Below are 19,599 nucleotides of genomic sequence, written 5' to 3' on the forward strand. Positions count from 1 at the left end.
TGATGGTTATTGTTATCATTATTATTACTATTATTATTATTACTGATAATATTGTTAGATATCCACAATGGATGGCCATCATTTGAGGCCAAAATAAAATCATGGGAGTGGTAAAAACATTAACTTATTTTATATCATTGGTAGAAACCGCTATCACAGACCTTTATTATTAACATGAGCTGAAAGGTTAAGTATTAACATTAAAAATAATAAAAAAATATGTAAGAATATAAAAGACAAGTTAAGAAGGACTAGTAGTTGTTTCCAAGGTGAAGCAGTGAAAATTAATTAATGCCTCTTGTTCTATCTACATTACTTGTACATTTGCAGATGGTGCAGAGCTGGCAACAAAGAGAATGGCATGGCATGCAACAATTTGAAGTGCATGTTAGACAATGAAATAACAAGCAAGATTTGAACATGAATAAAATCTAAAAGGCTGTTATTCTGTGTAAATACTAAAATATGTTCTTAATGCCAACTGTGTTCCGAGGCATAATTGACCATAAATTGGGTCAAGTGGTTAAGTATTGGAGGCTACCTGTAGCATGTTTCTATGGTTATTACTGGACTGAATACATCTTTTTTGGATTTGGGGTATGCAATTTTTTTGTGTACAAGTGTATTATATATTTAAAAAAACTGGGCTACTACCATCTATGCAGTGGACATGGTAATTGCACTTATAAATAAATAAATAAATAATGTAAACACCATCTTATTAGCCCATTTATTCACTGTTTCTAGTTATTAAAAAACTCACTCAATTCAACTAACTTGATTTTCACCTAACAAGTATACTATCATAAGTACACTTGCAACATTAAAATAAATTGGTCTTATGAATGTAGTCATTAAGTGGAGTATCAACTACAACCCAATGAACACTTTAAAGTAAAGAATCACTCTTCTTGCCTACACATACACATACACATGAGTATATGTGGAAGCAAAATGTAATCTTACAAATTTCATTTTTTCTTTTCTCCTCAATGAAAAAGATTGAACAACAAATTTTTGGAAAAATTAACTGTGAAGCTTTGAATCCAAGGTAGTCACTAGCTCTGCAACCAATTTAAAAACTCAAAAACTAGATTTGATGAGTCAAAATAAATAATAAATGTTTCCATTGGAATAATAATAAAAATAATAATAAGTTTATGTATCAATTAGGAAGAAATTATGGTTGCAGAAGTGTATTGATTTGAAAGAGATAATCATGCAGATTCATCAGGAACTGCTAATTGATATCTAATTGTTGATAGTTTGGTTATTGTAAATAATGAACATGAACACGTATGTGTTATAATATCATGAGTTTTGATACTGAGTCAATATCACCTTCACTAAAAGGAACCACTGTATAATTTTCAGTAGCCAATATTCAAAGGTTAATGAAAGGTGTTTTAATCCCACTAAGTTTCAAGTCTTTATGGTATGGCACAAGCCTCAATACTACAGAGTTAAATCCTTATCAGCTGCATGTTTTCACTATTATCTTTATGCTCATTTTTTAGAAAGATTCCTGAGTTTAATTGAATAATTTGCATTACACTCACATTATTTCAATGATTTAAGACCATAACCTATGTTGAAGATGTAAACCTTAAAAAAGTTTAAAATCATAAACCAGAAAATTTTGAATGTTTTGACAAGAACAGTACAGAATAATGCTTGAGTTTTCTAGTGATACAAGTTAAACTTTTAAGTAGTGAAAATCTACAAAATTCCATCAGATAGAAAGAAAGAAATAAATAAATAAATAAAAACTTGCATATTTTTTGATTTTGATTCATTAGATCTTAAGTGATTAAATTTCACGACGAAATTTCAATACAATACCTAACTATCAACATCAAAAAACGCAATTTGCAATTCTATGTAATGTAAAAAATAGTTATTTTAGGGTTAAGAAAAAAGGGAGCAGCGTGTCACAATACAAAAGCAACTGAACAATTTTATTTTATTTTATTTATTTATTTTAATCATGCTCACTATTGGGCAATACATTTTAGACAAGTACTCAAATGCCACATAAAGAAACTATTTGGGTCTACTTAGAAACTCCATACATACATATATATATATATATATATATATAAATAAATTTGAAAATCATCTATTAATGATCTCAATTTTTTTTCTTTTATATTAAAGAGATACACCAACTTTGGATATAATAATACACAAAGCACATTAAACACAGAAACATTAATGAATAATAATATATGCCATTCCCAAGCGGGCCGAGCCCACCAACGGGATAATGCCAAGTGGCACTCTGCTACAGGCAATGCCCAAGACCCCCCCCCCGAAGTTCCCCCAACACATTCATTCTCCCAGCACGCCATTCAACCTCATCCATCCACCACTCATCCATTCATCCACAACATGCGACTTACATTCATCACAAAACACAACACATCCAGGAATGAACGAATTCATCCGTAAATACACCCACCAAAACATCCATCCATATTCGATCCGCGTTCGTGGATGAGATGGGGACCATGGGTCACCTTCACCCGTAGCGTTCCTTCCGTGACACGCTGCTCCCTTTCTCCCTTTCTCTCTCTCTCTCTCTCACTTTCTCTCTGCTCTCTACTCTCCTCTGTTTGCTCTGCTCACTCTCTTCAGGGGGGGGGGAGTGGGGCAGTCTCTCTTTTCTCTCTTTTTGTCTCTTCTCTCGATTTTTAGCTTATTCTCTCCCCTGGGTCTGCTGCTGGCACAGTCTTCCTCCTCTTCCTCCTCTTCCTCCTCGTTTGCACGCTCAAGCATCCTCTGCTATGCTGCTGCACTTAGGGAAAACTTTACTCGTGGACTCACTCCTTGTTTAGTTAGTTTTTAAGGGAAGGGAAGGAAGGAAGGAAGGAAGGAAGGAAGGAAGAACAGAGAAGTACACACACACACACACATATATATTTATATATATATACATACACATATATACTTAGTCTATTTTTGTGGGTAGGGTGGAGTAGTGTGTTCGAGGGGATGTTGATGTAGTTTTTACCACATAGTTTGATGGATGTTGGGTATGGTGGCTACACAAGCACGCACCCTTAAGAAGAAAAGGGTTACATCCTGCTCTCGTTTGAAGCGGGGCTGAAGTGGTTTTGAGAGGTGGGGGAGCAGTGAGGAGGAGGAGGAGGAGGGGGTTTGAGGCATGGGCATAGTGATTGCTCTGCTGAGGCGGCGTTTGGAGGGTTAATAGTTTGAGGAATGGTGTCTGGAAGCGACGGAGTGATAGTGGGTATTTTTATTTTTTTGTTTTTGTGAGGACATGAGGAGTAGCGCTTAGTAATCACTGCAGGGGAGTTTGGGTTGCTTATCGCTTGTCGTTTCGAAAGTGCTCTCAAAATGGTGGTGGATTTGGGTATATTCTTGGCGGTTTGGAATACGAGAGCTCAGGGTTGGTGTCGTCTGTGTGCTCCATTTGCGCGGAGGGAGAGCGTGGTTTGCTTTAGGGTTTGGTTAGCTCTGACCTTTGCCATTTAAAGCTGTAGTGTGGTAGGTTTCGGAGCTGAAGTAGTCGTTGATGCGATTTGTTGATTCTTTAAGGTAGAGAATATAGAGGATTTGCCAGAAACAGGGTAGCATACTATGGAGGGCCTAGGTGAAGGTTACGAGGCGTTTGTGGAGCGGTTGCAATCAGCTGCTAACACTGCTGCCAAGGTTTCTGGGAATAGTTCTACGAGCAATTCTGCGGGGCATCCCCCGCATCCTACACAGTCTCAGGTACATCAGTCGCGATATGTTGGTTATCCATCCACCTCTCACCCGTTCACTGTCAAGAGGGAGACGTCTCCTGCTCTGTCTGAGAGTTCAATGAGGTCGAGAGAGTCATTAGAGGTGTCCATGCAGGATGCAGTGAACTCTCCAGTCCCGCCTGGTTTCTTGAGCTCTGGACAGCCCCCGCGGATACCCAGTCCTGCTCACAACTACAGTAAGGATGTGAATCAGATGCCGGATTCCCCTCCAAGACGAAGAGGTCATCGTCGTGCTCAGTCTGAGATTGCTCTCCGCTTGCCGGATGAAGCTTCCTTCGAGCGTGAAATGCATGGCTCTGAAATGCCGGCACTTTCAGACGAGGGCGGGGAGGATCTTGTCTCCATGTATATAGATATGGAGCAGATCAACAACTTCACCGCTACCTCAGGTCAGGCGGGTGCCAAGTCTGCTGGTGAGGAAAGCAATGGGCTTCCCCCAACTTCTTCTCATCACTCTAGAAGTTTATCCATGGATGCTCTCGCTGGCTTCAATAGCAGTAGAGCTGAACTTGGTGGCAACTATGGATCCTCCGAAGTTCCTCGACGTCCGCGACATCAGCATAGTAGCTCACTGGATGGCTCTACTTCTGTCGATATCGAGGGTTTAGACAGCAAGAAGGCCATGGCTTCTGCGAAGTTATCCGAGATAGCTTTAATTGACCCCAAGCGTGCGAAAAGGTCAATATTCCTCTCTTTTCACTTCTCAGCTGCAAATGATTTCCTCGATTAATTCGCCAATGCATTTATTCTTGTTTGTATCACCGAGTTTTTGCGCAATTTTCTGTGTTCCTTCTTGTGAAGGTAAAATTTATTGAAGCTTACACTCTCAAATAATTTTCATTCTATTGGGTAGGATATTGGCCAATCGGCAATCAGCGGCTCGTTCCAAGGAACGTAAGATGCGATACATCTCAGAACTTGAACGCAAAGTGCAGTCTCTGCAGACAGAAGCCACGACCCTTTCTGCTCAACTCACCCTGCTGCAGGTTTGTACAGTCGACTTTCAACTTTGGTAATTAGTTATCATTTCGCATTATTTATGTTCACTTGTCAATGGAATTTATTTTGAAGCAAAAGGTCTTGGTCGTGGGGTTGGGGCGTTCTTTTAGGGATGGGAAAAGAAATTAAGACTACAACGTAATTGCAACGAATTTTGCTTATATTTTGATCAGGTTGTAGCTGTGCATATGTAGTATCTGTTGCTCAGAAGTTTTTCAAGCAAGGCTTTGTGTAGCGAGGGAGGTACCTCAAGTTACTCGCTTGAATTTCCTTCACATTGTGGAATTTCTCACTTTTGTGGCTCTTCGGCCGCGCAGAAAGATACAACAAGTCTTACTACAGAAAATAGCGAGCTGAAGTTGCGGTTGCAGGCAATGGAACAACAAGCTCAGCTACGTGATGGTATGCATGCATTGTCTCAAGTTCCTTCTGTAGCTAGCATATTACCCTTCAATTTATCTATGGGATTTTGATCATCATTTCAAATTTGTAATAAATTCTGCTCAACTGATTTTTTCTCGGTCCTAACCTAAATCCTTAATCCTACAACAGCTCTGCATGAAGCACTACGAGATGAAGTGCAACGTTTGAGAGTTGCCACTGGACAGCTCAGTAATGGTTCTGGCCAGAATTCGAGTCTTGGGGGTCAGCATGTCTTTCAGATGCAGAATCAGTCATTGAATGCGCAACACATTCAGCATCTCCAACAGACAGCACTTAATAACCAGCAACAGATGCATACTGAATACATGCAGCGTGGCGGATATGGTCTTTCATCCGGGTTTATGAAGGCTGAAGGATCAGGCATTGCAATCAATCATGGCAGTAGTTCCTCTTTTGGTTGATCTGTGTTCATCTGTCACCAGTCTGCTTCTTGTAAGGTCTAGCGAAGGGCTGCAGCTACCTCGTCATTCATGGTGCTCAACCGCCTTTCAGTGTGTCATTTGGATTCACCAAATATATCGACCTGAGTAGGACCTAGACATTATGGTTTCGTTTGCTATAATCATTGTTGTAGAGAACATCAGTCAGTACTTGGCACAACCATCCTTTTGAGTTTTCGGGTCTCTTGCTTTAATATTTTCATGGTTCTAGTCGAAATTCAAATTATTCGTTCTTTGCTGTCTATCACAGCCTTCTATCCCAAGGACTGAAGATCGTTTGGGAATGTTTTAGAAGGGCCAAGTTTTTTATTTAGAGAAGCTTGGGCTACGATGGGGTGGTCAACTGCAGGCAGGAGTTCTCGGCTGCGTTTGTGCCTGTTTTTTTCTGAGTCATCGAGATGGCTGTTGCGGCTGGAATTATTTTATTACGATAGTCCGGGATCATTCGGTGAAATCCTGATGTGTAGGGGAAGTTTCTATTTTTCTTTTCTTTTCTTTTCTTTGTCTTTTTTTTTCAGGCCATATTAAGTTTCTCGCTTCTCACTGAAGTGTTGAGGGTCTTTAATATTAGAGAATGGGTAGGTTTAGATGCCATTATTTACTCATAATTTTGTACACAGATGTGCAAAATGTACCCTGCCTCAACATCAATTTTAGGAACTATAGTAGTGGACATCTGCGGTGCCCACTTCATTGTTTATCAGAAGGCAGAGTTTTGTCTATTAATTTTGTGCAGATTTTTTTTCTACAAGTCTTATTTCGGGCTTTGTGGCACTCATTTCATGTATATATTGGACACGCATGGCCGAACATCTCAGATTTCTTTTTATTTGAATGAAACCATAGATTTGTGGTGTTCAAATGGTCAGAGCCCTCACGATTTCGGAATGCTTTTTCCTTTCTGGCTCTCGCTTGCAGCGTATGTTTTGTACTCATTTCTTGCAGGTTTGATTTTGCTGCGTTTTTGAATGTGGGAAACTATGTCATAGGGATATCTATGACATCCACATATTTCTGTAGGAGACAGCTCTCTGAATCCGTAATCTAGTTTGTGGCGTTTCCAGCATGCCGCCAGGGCAGTCTTCTATAAGTATTTACTAAGTAACATTACGATCTGATTCAGTGCAGGTTGGATTGGAAGGAAAGGAACCATGCAAGTCGGTTATCCATGTAGAACTTTTCAATCTTGAAACTGAAGTTATCTCTTCTTCTGAGTATATTACAATCTTCCAAACCAGTTGGCAATGGTTGCACCAAGGGAGAGTTTTGGTGAGAAGATTAGCAAGATTATTTGCAGATTCAATTTTCTTGTTCTTAAGTACTTAAGTCATTGGTATAATTCAAATACTTTGAATCAATATGCTTTGTCTTATTACCTTCAATGAAACCAATTTACATTTGTGCAATACAAGTGTTGTTGTTCTACTATTGTCTTCATACAAGATAGTTGGAAAATCAATTGCATAAATGTAAATTGGTTTCAATTGGTCTTCAAATTAGTGAAGCTATTGTCTTCACACAAGATAGTTAGAAAATCATCATATAAAAGTCTACAAGTTATTTGAATGAGTTTATTAATTAATCGCAATCAAATACATTCCCAAGATGTTTCATATAAGGAAATAATTTTTGCATGGTTGGATGAAATTGCACTTATAATTTGTTTCACTAATTTCTATGATATAAGAATTCCATGTCTTAAGAATATATAGCTTGTTTGAATTTTAGTTGTTGCAATATCAAATTTATATTTTGCATTATAATATTCAACCAATTTTGGATCTGCAAATTGTATGTAATATAATCCCAAGCTTTTAATATCTTTTAAATAACATAATAAATGTTTGATGCTATTCCAATGTTGTAGTGTTGGATGAGCTTTGTGTCTTGTAAGAATACTAATTGCAAATGTAATATGTGGTCTTGTAGATGTGGCTAAATACAAAAGTGTTCCAATCACTTTGAGATATAGATATTGATCTCTTAATATTTCTTTTTCATCCTCCTTACACACACAGTATGGATCATTATCATCACAACCATGTCCAATCATTGGTGTTGACAATGGATAAGCATCAATCATATTGAATCTTCATAAGATTCATCCAATATATGTTAGTTGGTAGAAAAAAATGCTACTATTTGTGAGATGCATAATTTGAAGACCAATGCAGAAAGTTATTTTTGCTACCATTTTTATCTCAAATTTACAAATAAGTAGGTTAACAGATGCAATGTATGGAGATCTAATATCCACTAGATTAAGTTCATCAATATATATAGTGATGATAAAAAAAACTAGGTTTATCTTGTTTAATAAACAAACAAGGGATTAGTGGATTACTTACAAATTTATTTATAATTAAATAATTTCAAAGATGTTGATGCCACATGCGTCCATATTATTTTAAATCAAATAGGACATTACAATTTAAAATCAAGATATTATCCTAAAGTATGTACATTTGAAATTTTATTTCCAAACTAAGTAAAACTTTCATATAAATATTTTCATTAAGAGAATTATACAGATATACAATTACCACATCTATGAAACGCATGTCAAGAGTGGCATGAACTGCCATTCCAATAATATATTGGAATGTAATTGAATCCATGATTAAAAAATAAGTAGATCCACAATCAAAGTCAAATTGTTGAATAAACCCTTGGGCAACAAGACAAACTTTATAGCAGGTTATTTGATCCTTAGCATCTTGCTTGCATATTAATATTATCTTATACTCTACAAGGCAAGATGTAAGAGTGTCCATAATTGAATCAAAGACTTTCTTCTTATGCAAAGAGACATATTCTTCTTTGATGGTAGTTTTCCATTTTAAATAATCAGAGCAATACATCGTTTTTTTGATGATTTGAGGTTGAGGATCCTCTTCCTTGTAAGAAAGAGCTTCTGCAATCATGCATATAAATCATTCATCTATTGTAATAGATGGTCTTGTCCAAATATTATTTGTAGCATAATATAAAACAAATAATTTTATATTCAACTTGGTTTTATTCTTCTAAATTTCAAGTTTTTTTGTTATATGAGATGAAGATATAATTTACATAGACATATCATCATTAATTAATGGTTTTGTAGATTTAGTAGGAAATTTTACAAAAATAATACCAGAATTATCACATGTTATAGTCTTCTTATTATATGATTGTTTATCTAGTCCACAAGTTCTTTTAATTTTTGATGTTATAACCTGAGGTATATTAATTAGTGGTATTGCAATTTGAGTAGATATATTTTGAGCCTCATTAATAGAAATCCTTGTAATCCAAGACACATCATTGAAGCCATGAAGTGTTTAATCTGCAATCCATTTTAAATACAAAATCTTAGCAACTTCAATTTCAGCCTAAGATGTTTAAGGATCATGATTAATTGTAAATGTTTCTAGTGTTCCAAATACAAGTATTATATTTCTTTGTTGATTAGATAATCCTCCTTGAAGAGATGAAAATAAATTCTCTTCAAAACATCAATTTTAATAATGTGCACGTAATAATGTGCTAGTTGATAGATCAACAATACAAATAATATTGGATTAATCAAAACTAATATATATGCCTTCTTGTTGATGAGCTCCAATAGTTTTCCATTGAAGTTTTGATATTAAAACCCAAACATAGCAACCAAACATCTATAAGTGAAATACATATGAAACATGACCCGTAATGAATTCTTATAGTGTAATAATTTCAATAGGAGAAGGATGGAGGTATATTAATGTTGCAATATGTAAAATTGCATGATCCCATATAGATGTAGGTAAATTTGCCTTAAAAAAGAGTAGGTGAGTAATGAGTTGTATATGCTTTATAAATGATTCTATTAGTACATTTTGAGGATGTTCATATAGAACACAATATATCAACTCAATCCCTATTACAGTACAATAGTCTTCAAAGGACTTTGATGCAAATTCTTTTTCATTGTCCATATGCAATGTTTTCATAGGATAATCAAGAAAATATACTCGAAAAAAAATAAGCATAGATATAAGATTAGGAAATACTATTTTTTGTATTGATAATAATGAAACATGTGATTGTTTGCCTAATGCATCAATAAGGACCAAAAAAATAATGAAATGGTCTAGATATTGGATTAATAGGATTGCAAATATGACTATATAACCTTTCAAGCATTGGTAGTAACTCTTGTAGGAGTTTCAAAATTGAAGTATGAATAATCATCATGCCTTGCACACATGCATGATATAATTCTATAGAATCTACATCTAAAGGTCTTAAATTATGTCCAATTATACATGAAATTATCTTCAAAAATAATGTAGATCTCAGATGTCTTAATCATCTATGTGAGAGAGAACCACGACTCTTTGTAATAGATGATGCAAAATTAAATATAATGGCAGGCCAAATTGTAATTTGATATAAATCATTTATTGCAACAAAGGCTTTTTCAACAACTTTAAGGTCTTGTGCAAAAACCAAAACCTCCTACCTATCTAAATTAGTAATTAAAAAGTGATAATCATTAGTATGCACATCTTAGTAGCTAATCAAATTTTGAGGTGTTGAAGGTACAAACATTGCATGTTTATATTTTATGATTGAGCTTATAGGCAATTTTATCATTGTTATTTCTTCTTGGAAACAAAATACATTCCCTCCAACTATGATCATCAAATTTTTAGTTTGCCAAGCTGAAGATTTTTTTAATAAAAAAACATATATCCTCAAATATAATATGTGTTGTTGCAAAATCAATGAGTGCATTATTTGACTTATTATTGCATGAATGATGAAATCTTAACTTGAATTTTTTTATTTTCTTTGAATATTTTAAAAAAATATTCTAAAATACGGCATGCATATGCTAAATGACCAATCATCCCATATTTATAGCAAGAATACATCTTTTATTTTTATTTTATATAGTAATTAGTAGAATATTTATTCTTTTTATATAGGCAAAAATTGTCACAACCATAACTATCTTGGTGCTTATAAACACTTTTTCTATATTTATATATATATTTTTTAGACTTTAAAATATTAAGTGCATAAAATTTTGGAACCATGGTTCTAATAGGACAAGCTTACAAATTATGCAAGAGTAGCTCATTTTGTTTCTCTATAAGAAGTACATAGGACATGAGAGCATGATAACTTTGAAATTTCATATTCCTATATTGTTGTATAAGTATAATAGATGCATGAAGAAATATAGAGAGAGTTTTTTCAGTAATTTCTTTTTTAGAGATTCTTTGTCTGTATAACTATAGTTGTGAGATAATACAATACATTTCACTATTGAAAGTATTTAAATTTAGAAAACCTAAGTCACATAAATGTGTCTAATTATGACATGCACGCAGAAGAAAAATGGTCTTTTGATGATTAAACTTGGATTTAAGATTCTTCCAAAGCTTGATTAGATCTTTCATTTCTAAATATTGATGTTGCAATGCAGGTATAAGATAACAACAAAGGAAAAGAAGTGCTTTCGAATGGATAGCAAGAGGATTAAAAGTACTTATAATATGAGATTCTTCAATAGAATTATATCTAAGAATTATCCTATATATATATATATATATATATATATATATTTATTTATTTTAATTTTTTTCCATAATAGATAATTATTTCTATCAATAGTCAATGGTCGAAATAGAAGAGCTTAAAAATATTGGGATTGAGTGGTGATAGTTGAAAACATAGTAGAAGCAATTAAGGATGTTAAAGCACTCATTATAAATAAATCTATGAAGAAAATACAAGATCAAGTAAGAAAGGTTGAATAAAATGCACCTTGAATAATAAAGCCAAATAAAATTATAAAGTTGAATTTAAAATATAAAATATTAAAATTTAATTTAATTTAATTTAATTTAATTATTATTATTTTTTTTCACACAAACAAGGATTTGTAGTAAATTAAGGTAGACAATGGCAGTAATGGCAGATGGCAGCAACAAACAACAAGGCACATCAATTAACAAGAAGGTGCAATAGTTTGGTAGCAAGGCAAAACAATTTGGTAGGACATGATAGTTCAATAGTAAGGCATAACAGTTTAAGGGCAAGGCACAACAATTTGGTAGCACGATATGGTAGGCATGACATAACAACATCATGGCTCAATAGGTAGGATACAATAGATAGGGCACAATGTACGAAACAATGTAGTATAGATAAATAAATAAATAAATAAAAGAAAAGGTGAAGGGCTAAGTACTTATAAGTTTTTAAGAACTAAGACTAGTGTACAGAAGCAATCGTGCTGATAATGTGTTAAAATTGTTTGGAGAGACAAAGAGTAATTGGAAGTAATATATATACACATACAAATACACAAAAAAATAAGAATATATTGATGTGGTTGTGTTATGTATACAAAGAAAAGGAAAGAAGATAAATAGTTTCTTTCCACTACATTTCAAACATTGTAACTACAATATTTATTATAAACTACAATAAATATTATGGAGAGTACCAACTACATTTAATACTTTCAATAAAAAAAATTCTTGATTTCTAGTTGCCTTATAATCTATAGTATATCTCAGATAAATAATAGTTTTTCATGTATACTATCATGTAATTATATAGAATAATGTAGAGTCTATTTTATAGCATTGTTTTTTCTTGGCAACTCTAAAGATAGATTCTTCTTTGAGACTCTGTATTAAATTTGGATTTTAAAGGCATCATTACAAAGTAAGCTTTTTTAATTGAAATTGAAGATAAAACATAGTCAAGAAGTCGATTTATTCTCAACCACCTTCTATTTTTGACTTATAGGGTGGGATATTTTTGTAAGTTTGGTATCCTATTTAAGACAAGTTTTGAAATCCTTTTGGTTAGAAATAGATCTAATGCTTGTTAAGTTTATAATGTTTTTGATCATAGAAAAATGTCACAAGATAGAGTAGGTATATTCCAATTTAGGTAGCAATTGCTGATTGATTGGGATTGAATTCAAGTTCAAGAAGAACTAATTGAATTCTAGTCATTTCATCTACACCTTAACATCTGTAGGTCGCATTGAATTAGATGAAGTTTGATAGCATAATTAGGTACCATACTTTTGAATTATAAAAAAAAGGAGATTCTCAATTTTGGAATCTATCATTTATTGGAATTATTTTGGCATTTATATTAGATTTAAATCACAAAGAATTTTTAGCTAAAATATTTATATAAATTTTTTTTTTGGATCCAATTGTGTGAAAATACCTTAAATCCTTTTGATTTCTATTTTCCTGTATAGAAATATTTTTCTCATTTTTACACTTATTGCACATATGCTCAAATATTTAAATTATTAGAAATAGGTTGGCTACTTTAGATCATTTTGATAAATTCACAAGACTAGTTATTTTTAAAGAAAAATTAAAATAAACATTCAAATGAGTAATCTTTCACTTATGATCTATATTACTCTAGCTCAAAGATTAAAGTGTGCTTCATCAATTAGGCACATGCTTCTTTAAAAAAATCTTATACATATAGCACAATTGACAAAACTACTACTAATAGAGTATTGTGTAACAATTATTTCATAAAATAATAATGTTTATTTTTATAAATATTATTATTTTAAATATTAATAAATAATAATATTTATAAAAGTGCATTAATTCAATTTTTGATATACTCTCACATATATATTGCCTAGTACTTGTAGAACATCTTCCATTTACATAGATATATCCACAATTGTTATTGGGTGAAAAAAATTAAAACATTATTTTTTTTTTCTTGTTCATTGCAAAAAAAAAAAAAATGGATGAAAGTGTTGTTTAAGAAGTATAAGACTTAGGTTTTTGGTGTGGTTGTTAAATAATAACATTGTTTAATTGGTAAAATTTTCCTCCTTACTTACTTACAATATCAATTATTTGAAGTTTATTTGGATGTTATAATACCATTTTAAAAAAGAATTGTACAAAATCACTAGCATGTAAATAAATAACTTTAAACTATTTGTATCCACTATGAATATCTTCTTGACTCATTTTTACTTAGTATGAATAGTTTAATATTAATGTGTAAACAAGAGTTGATTTTAAATAATTTATACATAAATACATACATACATACTTTTGATTGTATCTATTTAATAGCTAAATACGTTTTAATTTTATATTCTAAAATTTAGTCTCATTTAGTTCATTTCAACTTGTAAAGATTAATCTTGCAAGAAATTTTTATTTTATTTTATTATTATTATTATTATTTTTTATTTTTTAATTTATTTTATAAAATAACATTTAGTAGATGAATGATTTTTACAAGAAAGAAAAATTTACAAAAAAAATTAAATTAAGATGATTTTTTGATTTTAAAGTACTTTATGTTTTATTCAAAGGTGTATATATATAAATATAAATATATGTATATATATGTATATATATGTATGGTGTTGATAGTGTTAAAATAAAAGTAGAAAATGTTATCTTCTATAAAATATTACCTTAGGTAAGTTGCTAGTGGTCAAAGGTTTGACTCTTGGTATATGGTAAGGGCATCCAATGGATATAAGACAAAGTCATAGACCAAGAGTTAAAGTCAAAAGAATAAAGTATTAACAAGGGAATATCTAAAGACTAAGTATGAGTCATTAATATGTGTCATAGGATATCCTCGAAGTTCGTGAGATGTCAAAGGATCCTAAGAGCATGTATGTAAGATGTAAGAGTAATTAGTATTGGACATAGGATACTTTTGGGACTCGTGAGATGCCAAAAAGATCCTAAGGCCATGTGTGTAAAAGTCAAAGAGTGGACATTGTCTTTTAGGGCAGTAACTACCACATATAAGTAATGGGTGTTGGAAGTGAGAGATATCTTACTCCATATTCTGTTTGTGTGCAACCTTGCTGATGCTATATGTTGTGTCTTCTAAGTACTTTTTTTCTTAATAGGTTATGGGCCCACTCGCCTTTACTTGTGAGTTTTGAAGTACTTTGAAGTCTTTCTTATTGTAAGGAGTAGATCTTATGGTTATTGCTGAAGTTTGAGTTTGTTATCTTCTAATCTTTCTTATGCATTTAGTTGTTGATGTAATTTTACTCTTATTTATTATTAAGTACACTTATAGTCTTTTTTGCTGTTAGACTCCATATAATGATGTTTTAGAACTCTAGTGTTATATTTCTTTGCTGAGATTTATCATTGGTGTTCTAACTTTGTGCTTTCATGTACTTAACTTCTTAAGAGATTGTTCTATTTTCACAAGAAGTTCTTTTTGTGAGGTTAGAAGTATTTTGTGAGAAAAGAAGGGTGATTGAAGAGTGGCAAAGCTTATACAAAAGGTTCAAATAGAGTGTAAGACTTGTGAGAAGTCTTATATGTGAAGTTGAGAGTGATATAAGAGTGAAATCACTGTTTACTTATAAAGAGGGCATTCTGGATTTCTAAGGCAGCAACACCTTCTTGTTGATTTTGAGAGTTCTATATCTTTATTTTTTTATTTTTTTTCACACATCCCTTCCTTAGACATGGGTTCAAGTGAGGGTGAGAGCTTGAGAGTGATTGAGAAGTTTAGGAGTGACAACTTTTACCATTGGAAGAAGAAAATGGAACTTTTGTTGGCTTCATTGGACCTTTGGGACATTATTGATGAAAGTAAAGACCTTTCAAGTAACAATGTTGATATCAAAGTGAAGAAAGAATACAAACGTCGTGAAAGGAAGGCTTTTGGGATGATTGCAACAAACCTTGATGATGCCAACTTTTTACATGTTATAGCTTGCAATGGACTAGCGGAAGCATGGAAGACTCTTTGCAACATCTATGAGAGTAGAAACCTTGCCAGCATCCTTTGGACAAGGAGGAAATTCTTGACAGTAAAGATGGAAGAAGGAGATGACCTCATAGCTCATGTTAACAAGGTAAATGCACTTGCTAATCAACTAGCACTTGTTGACAAATCAGTTGATAATAAGGACATTGTGTTGACATTGCTCATGAGCCTTTTTGAATCCTACAACTACCTCATTGTGGCATTGGAGTCCATCAACATGAAGGAGCTTACCATGAACTATGTCACGTCAAGACTTGCCTATGAAGTGACTAAGAGGAAAGAAAAGGAGCTCGCAAGTGATGATTCGGCTCTATTTTCAAGACAAGATAAAAGTAGCTATTCTCACCAATGTGATAATTCAAAAAGTAACATGAGGAATTGCTATATTTGTAGAAAACTAGGTCATTTTGCTAAAAATTGCTACAAGGCCAAGAAAGGAGATAGGGAGAATGCAAACAATGCTAGTGATAGTTTTGGTGGAGATGAGTATGCTTTCATGGCAAAAGAAGGAGCCTCCATGGCTGCCATGTCAAAGTGGAATATAGATTCAGATGCTACTAAGCACATGACACCATACAAGTGTTCATTTGATACTTATGAAGAAATTCCAGCAACAAAAGTGTGGTTGGGAGACAATGGCATGGTACAAGCCATTGGAATTGGCTCCATTGTAGTGGAGATTGTTGTGAAGGACCAAATAAAGAGGATCAGATTGAAAGAAGTCCTACATGTGCCAAAAATGAAGCAGAACCTTCTTTTGGTGAGCAAACTTGTATCACATGGTTGTAAGGTTCAATTTGACATGAATGGATATTTTGTCAAGACATTCAATGGCCAACATGTTGCCAAAGGCCTTAGAGATGGAAATCTCTACTTCATCAATTATAAAAAGGTGAATGGAATTGCAGTGGCAGCATTTGCTGATTTTCCACAAAATCAAGACAAGTTTAGAATTTGGCATCAATGACTTGGTCATTTGAATGCCAAATGTATGAAGGAGCTCCAATCCATGGTAAGTAGCTTGGATCTTCGTCAATTCAGCCACAATGCCATGACACTTGTTTGTGAAGGATGTATACAAGGCAAACAACAAAGGACTTCATTTCCAAGTGGAGTTGCAATACGTGCAACAAAATTGTCAGAGATTGTGCACTCAGATGTTTGTAGACCAATGAAGACACCATTAATTGGAGGAGCAAGGTACTTTGTTACATTCATTGATGATTTCTCAAGAAAGGTGTGGACTTACATCATTAAAGCTAAGAGTGAATGTTTCTCAAAGTTTAAGGAATTTAAGGCTCTTATAGAGAAACAATGTGAGTGCAAGATCAAAGTGTTGAGAACGGACAATGGAGGTGAATACATGTCAAAGCATCTTGATGACTTCATGAAGATTGAAGGTATTGCAAGACAAACCTCAACTCCTTATACTCCATAAAAAAATGGAGTTGCTAAAAGAGTAAATCATATCATTGTGGAGATGGTAAGGAGTATGCTTTATACACAAAACCTTGGACATGAGTATTGGGTGGAAGCTGTGATAAATACGGTGTACACAAGGAATAGGTGCCCTATAAGTGCATTTACATCAATGATTCCACAAGAAGCTTGGAGTGGAAAGAAACCTTGTCTTTTACACATGAGGATTTTTGGAGGTATTGCTTATGCAAAGGTACCAGATTGTATGATGTCCAAACTTGATGCAAAAGGTACAAAATGTGTATTTGTTGGATATTGTGAAGGTACTAAAGGATATAGGCTAATGTGTTTAGAAACCAAGAAGATCATCAAAAGTCATGATGTAGAATTTTTGGAGCATAAGAGTGCTTTTGAGCACTTAGAAGAGTGTCGAAGTGGGAGTAAAGGTGTGTTTGTGGACACATCTTCAAGTTCAGCAAAGAAAGAAGAAGAAGAAGAAGATGATGATGACAATGAAGATGGAGGAAATAGAAGTCAAGATCAAGTGCCAAAGAAGGTAAATCATAGTGTACCTTCAATTGCTAGAACCAACAATGAAGACAATGAAGATATTGAAGGTGATGATGATGATGAAGAATATCAACCTTTGAGTGAGAAAAGACAAGCATTGAGGAAGAAGAAGGATGGAATACAAGAAGAAGGGTCTTCTTCAAATAAAAGGAGATATCCTTTGAGAGAAAGAAAATCACGTGGCGAATGGTGGAAGGACCACATCTTTTCTCAAGTAAGTGAAGAACATGCCAATATTGCACTTTTTGCTGATCCGTTGAGTTTATGTGATGCAATGAAGTCCACAGATGCTATAAAGTGGATGAATGCTATGGAAGAAGAATACAAATCACTCATGGACAATGGAACATGGGAATTGACTCAACTTCTACCAAATCGATCTTCAATTGGTTGTAAGTGGGTATTTAGAACCAAAAGGGATGCAATGGGTAATATTGTGAGATACAAGTCTAGATTGGTTGCCAAAATCTGCTCACAAGTTGTTGGTATAGATTTCAATGAGACATTTGCTCTCGTGGCCAAATTCACCACTATTAGAACCATTGTGGCAATTGGGGCAATAATGGATTTGGAGATGCATCAAATGGATGTGAAGACAGCTTTCTTGAATGGAAGTTTGAAAGAAGACATCTACATAGATCAACCTCAAGGATTTGTTGAAGAAGAAAAACATCACCTTATTTGTAAGTTGAAGAAATCCTTGTATGGGCTAAAGCAATCACTAAAGGCATGGTACCAACGCATTGATACATTGTTTATGAGTGAAGGATTTGTAAGGAGTGAGGATGATCATTCCTTATATGTGATGCAATCAAATGAGTTCATATTGATTGTCATCTTCTATGTTGATGATTTGATCATCTTAACCAATACATTGAAGATGATGGATTGGTTGAAGGCAAAGTTAGAAAAGGAGTCTGAAATGAGTGATTTGAGAGAGCTTCACTATTGTTTAGGAGTGGAGTTTGTAAGAGATTGTGCTAAGAAGACCATTACAATGAGCCAAAGCAAGTATATTGAAGAAGTATTGAAATGATTCAACATGGAGGAGTGTAAGCCTATTGGAACACCATTGGAGGCAAACTTGAAGTTGATGAAGCTCACGGATGAAGAGTTTGCTGAAGTTGAAGGTCAAATGCAAGGTGTTCCATATAAGGCGGCAATGGCCTCACTTATGTAAGCAATGGTTGGCACAAGGGTGGATCTTGCATATGCGGTGAGTATTGTGAGTCAACACATGTCAAGGTTTGGACCAATCCATTGGACAACCATCAAAAAGATCATGAGGTACTTAAAAGGCACTTTGAACTTCAAATTATGCCTTGGGGGTGATAATATTAGTTTGCATGGTTATTGTAATGCGGATTGGGCTGTAGATGCAAATGATAGAAGGTCAACAAGAGGGTATGTATTCTTTGTTGGAGTGGGAGCAATTTCATGGAATTGCAAGAGACAACCAACAATTGCAAGGTCAACAATGGAGGCAGAATATATGGCAGCAAGCCATGGTACAATGGAGGCAATATGGTTAAGACAACTTTTGGAGGACATTGGAGATGTACAAATAGAAGCAACTCCAATGGAGTGTGACAATCAAGGATGTTTTACATTTGTAAAGAATCCAAAGCATCATTCAAAGACCAAGTACATTGACATTCAACATCACTTTATAAGAGAGAAGATTGAAATGGGAGTGATTGATGTGAAGTATTGTGTAACGGAGGACATGCTTGTTGATTTGTTGACAAAAATATTAGTAAAGAATAGACACCACATGTTGACAAAGGCATTAGGCTTAAAAGGTATTTGATCAATAGCAAAGTAGGAGTACTAAAGTAAAAGTAGAAAATATTACCTTCTATAGGATATTACCTTAGGTAAGTTACTAGTGGTCAAAGGTTTGACTCTTGGTATATGGTAAGGACATCCCATGGATATAAGACAAAGTCATGGATCAAGAGTCAAAGTCAAAAGGATAAAGTATTAATAAGGGAATATCCAAAGACTAAGTATGAGTCATTAGTATGTGTCATAGGATACCCTCGAAGTTCGTGAGATGCCAAAGGATCCTAAGAGCATGTGTGTAAGATGTAAGAGTAATTAGTATTAGACATAGGATACTCTTGGGACTCGTGAGATGCCAAAAGGATCTTAGGGCC

The 19,599-nt window shown here is 33.8% G+C and overlaps 1 protein-coding gene and 1 long non-coding RNA gene across 2 annotated transcripts in view; both read left to right on the forward strand.

The window, feature by feature from the left end:
- Nucleotides 1–19,599, forward strand: part of LOC149987391 (uncharacterized) — a 42,501-nt gene that overhangs the window by 8,094 nt on the left and 14,808 nt on the right. The window lies entirely within an intron of this gene.
- Nucleotides 2,594–6,404, forward strand: LOC112296128 (transcription factor RF2a). Its single transcript, XM_024548331.3, has 4 exons — nucleotides 2,594–4,448; nucleotides 4,624–4,756; nucleotides 5,087–5,171; nucleotides 5,322–6,404. Exons 1-4 carry the CDS (start codon nucleotides 3,604–3,606, stop codon nucleotides 5,612–5,614), a joined length of 1,356 nt encoding a protein of 451 aa, XP_024404099.1. The 5' UTR covers nucleotides 2,594–3,603; the 3' UTR covers nucleotides 5,615–6,404.

Source organism: Physcomitrium patens, chromosome 19 (genome assembly GCF_059467195.1).
Source record: "Physcomitrium patens ecotype Gransden chromosome 19, ASM5946719v1, whole genome shotgun sequence".
Lineage (NCBI taxonomy): Eukaryota > Viridiplantae > Streptophyta > Bryopsida > Funariales > Funariaceae > Physcomitrium > Physcomitrium patens.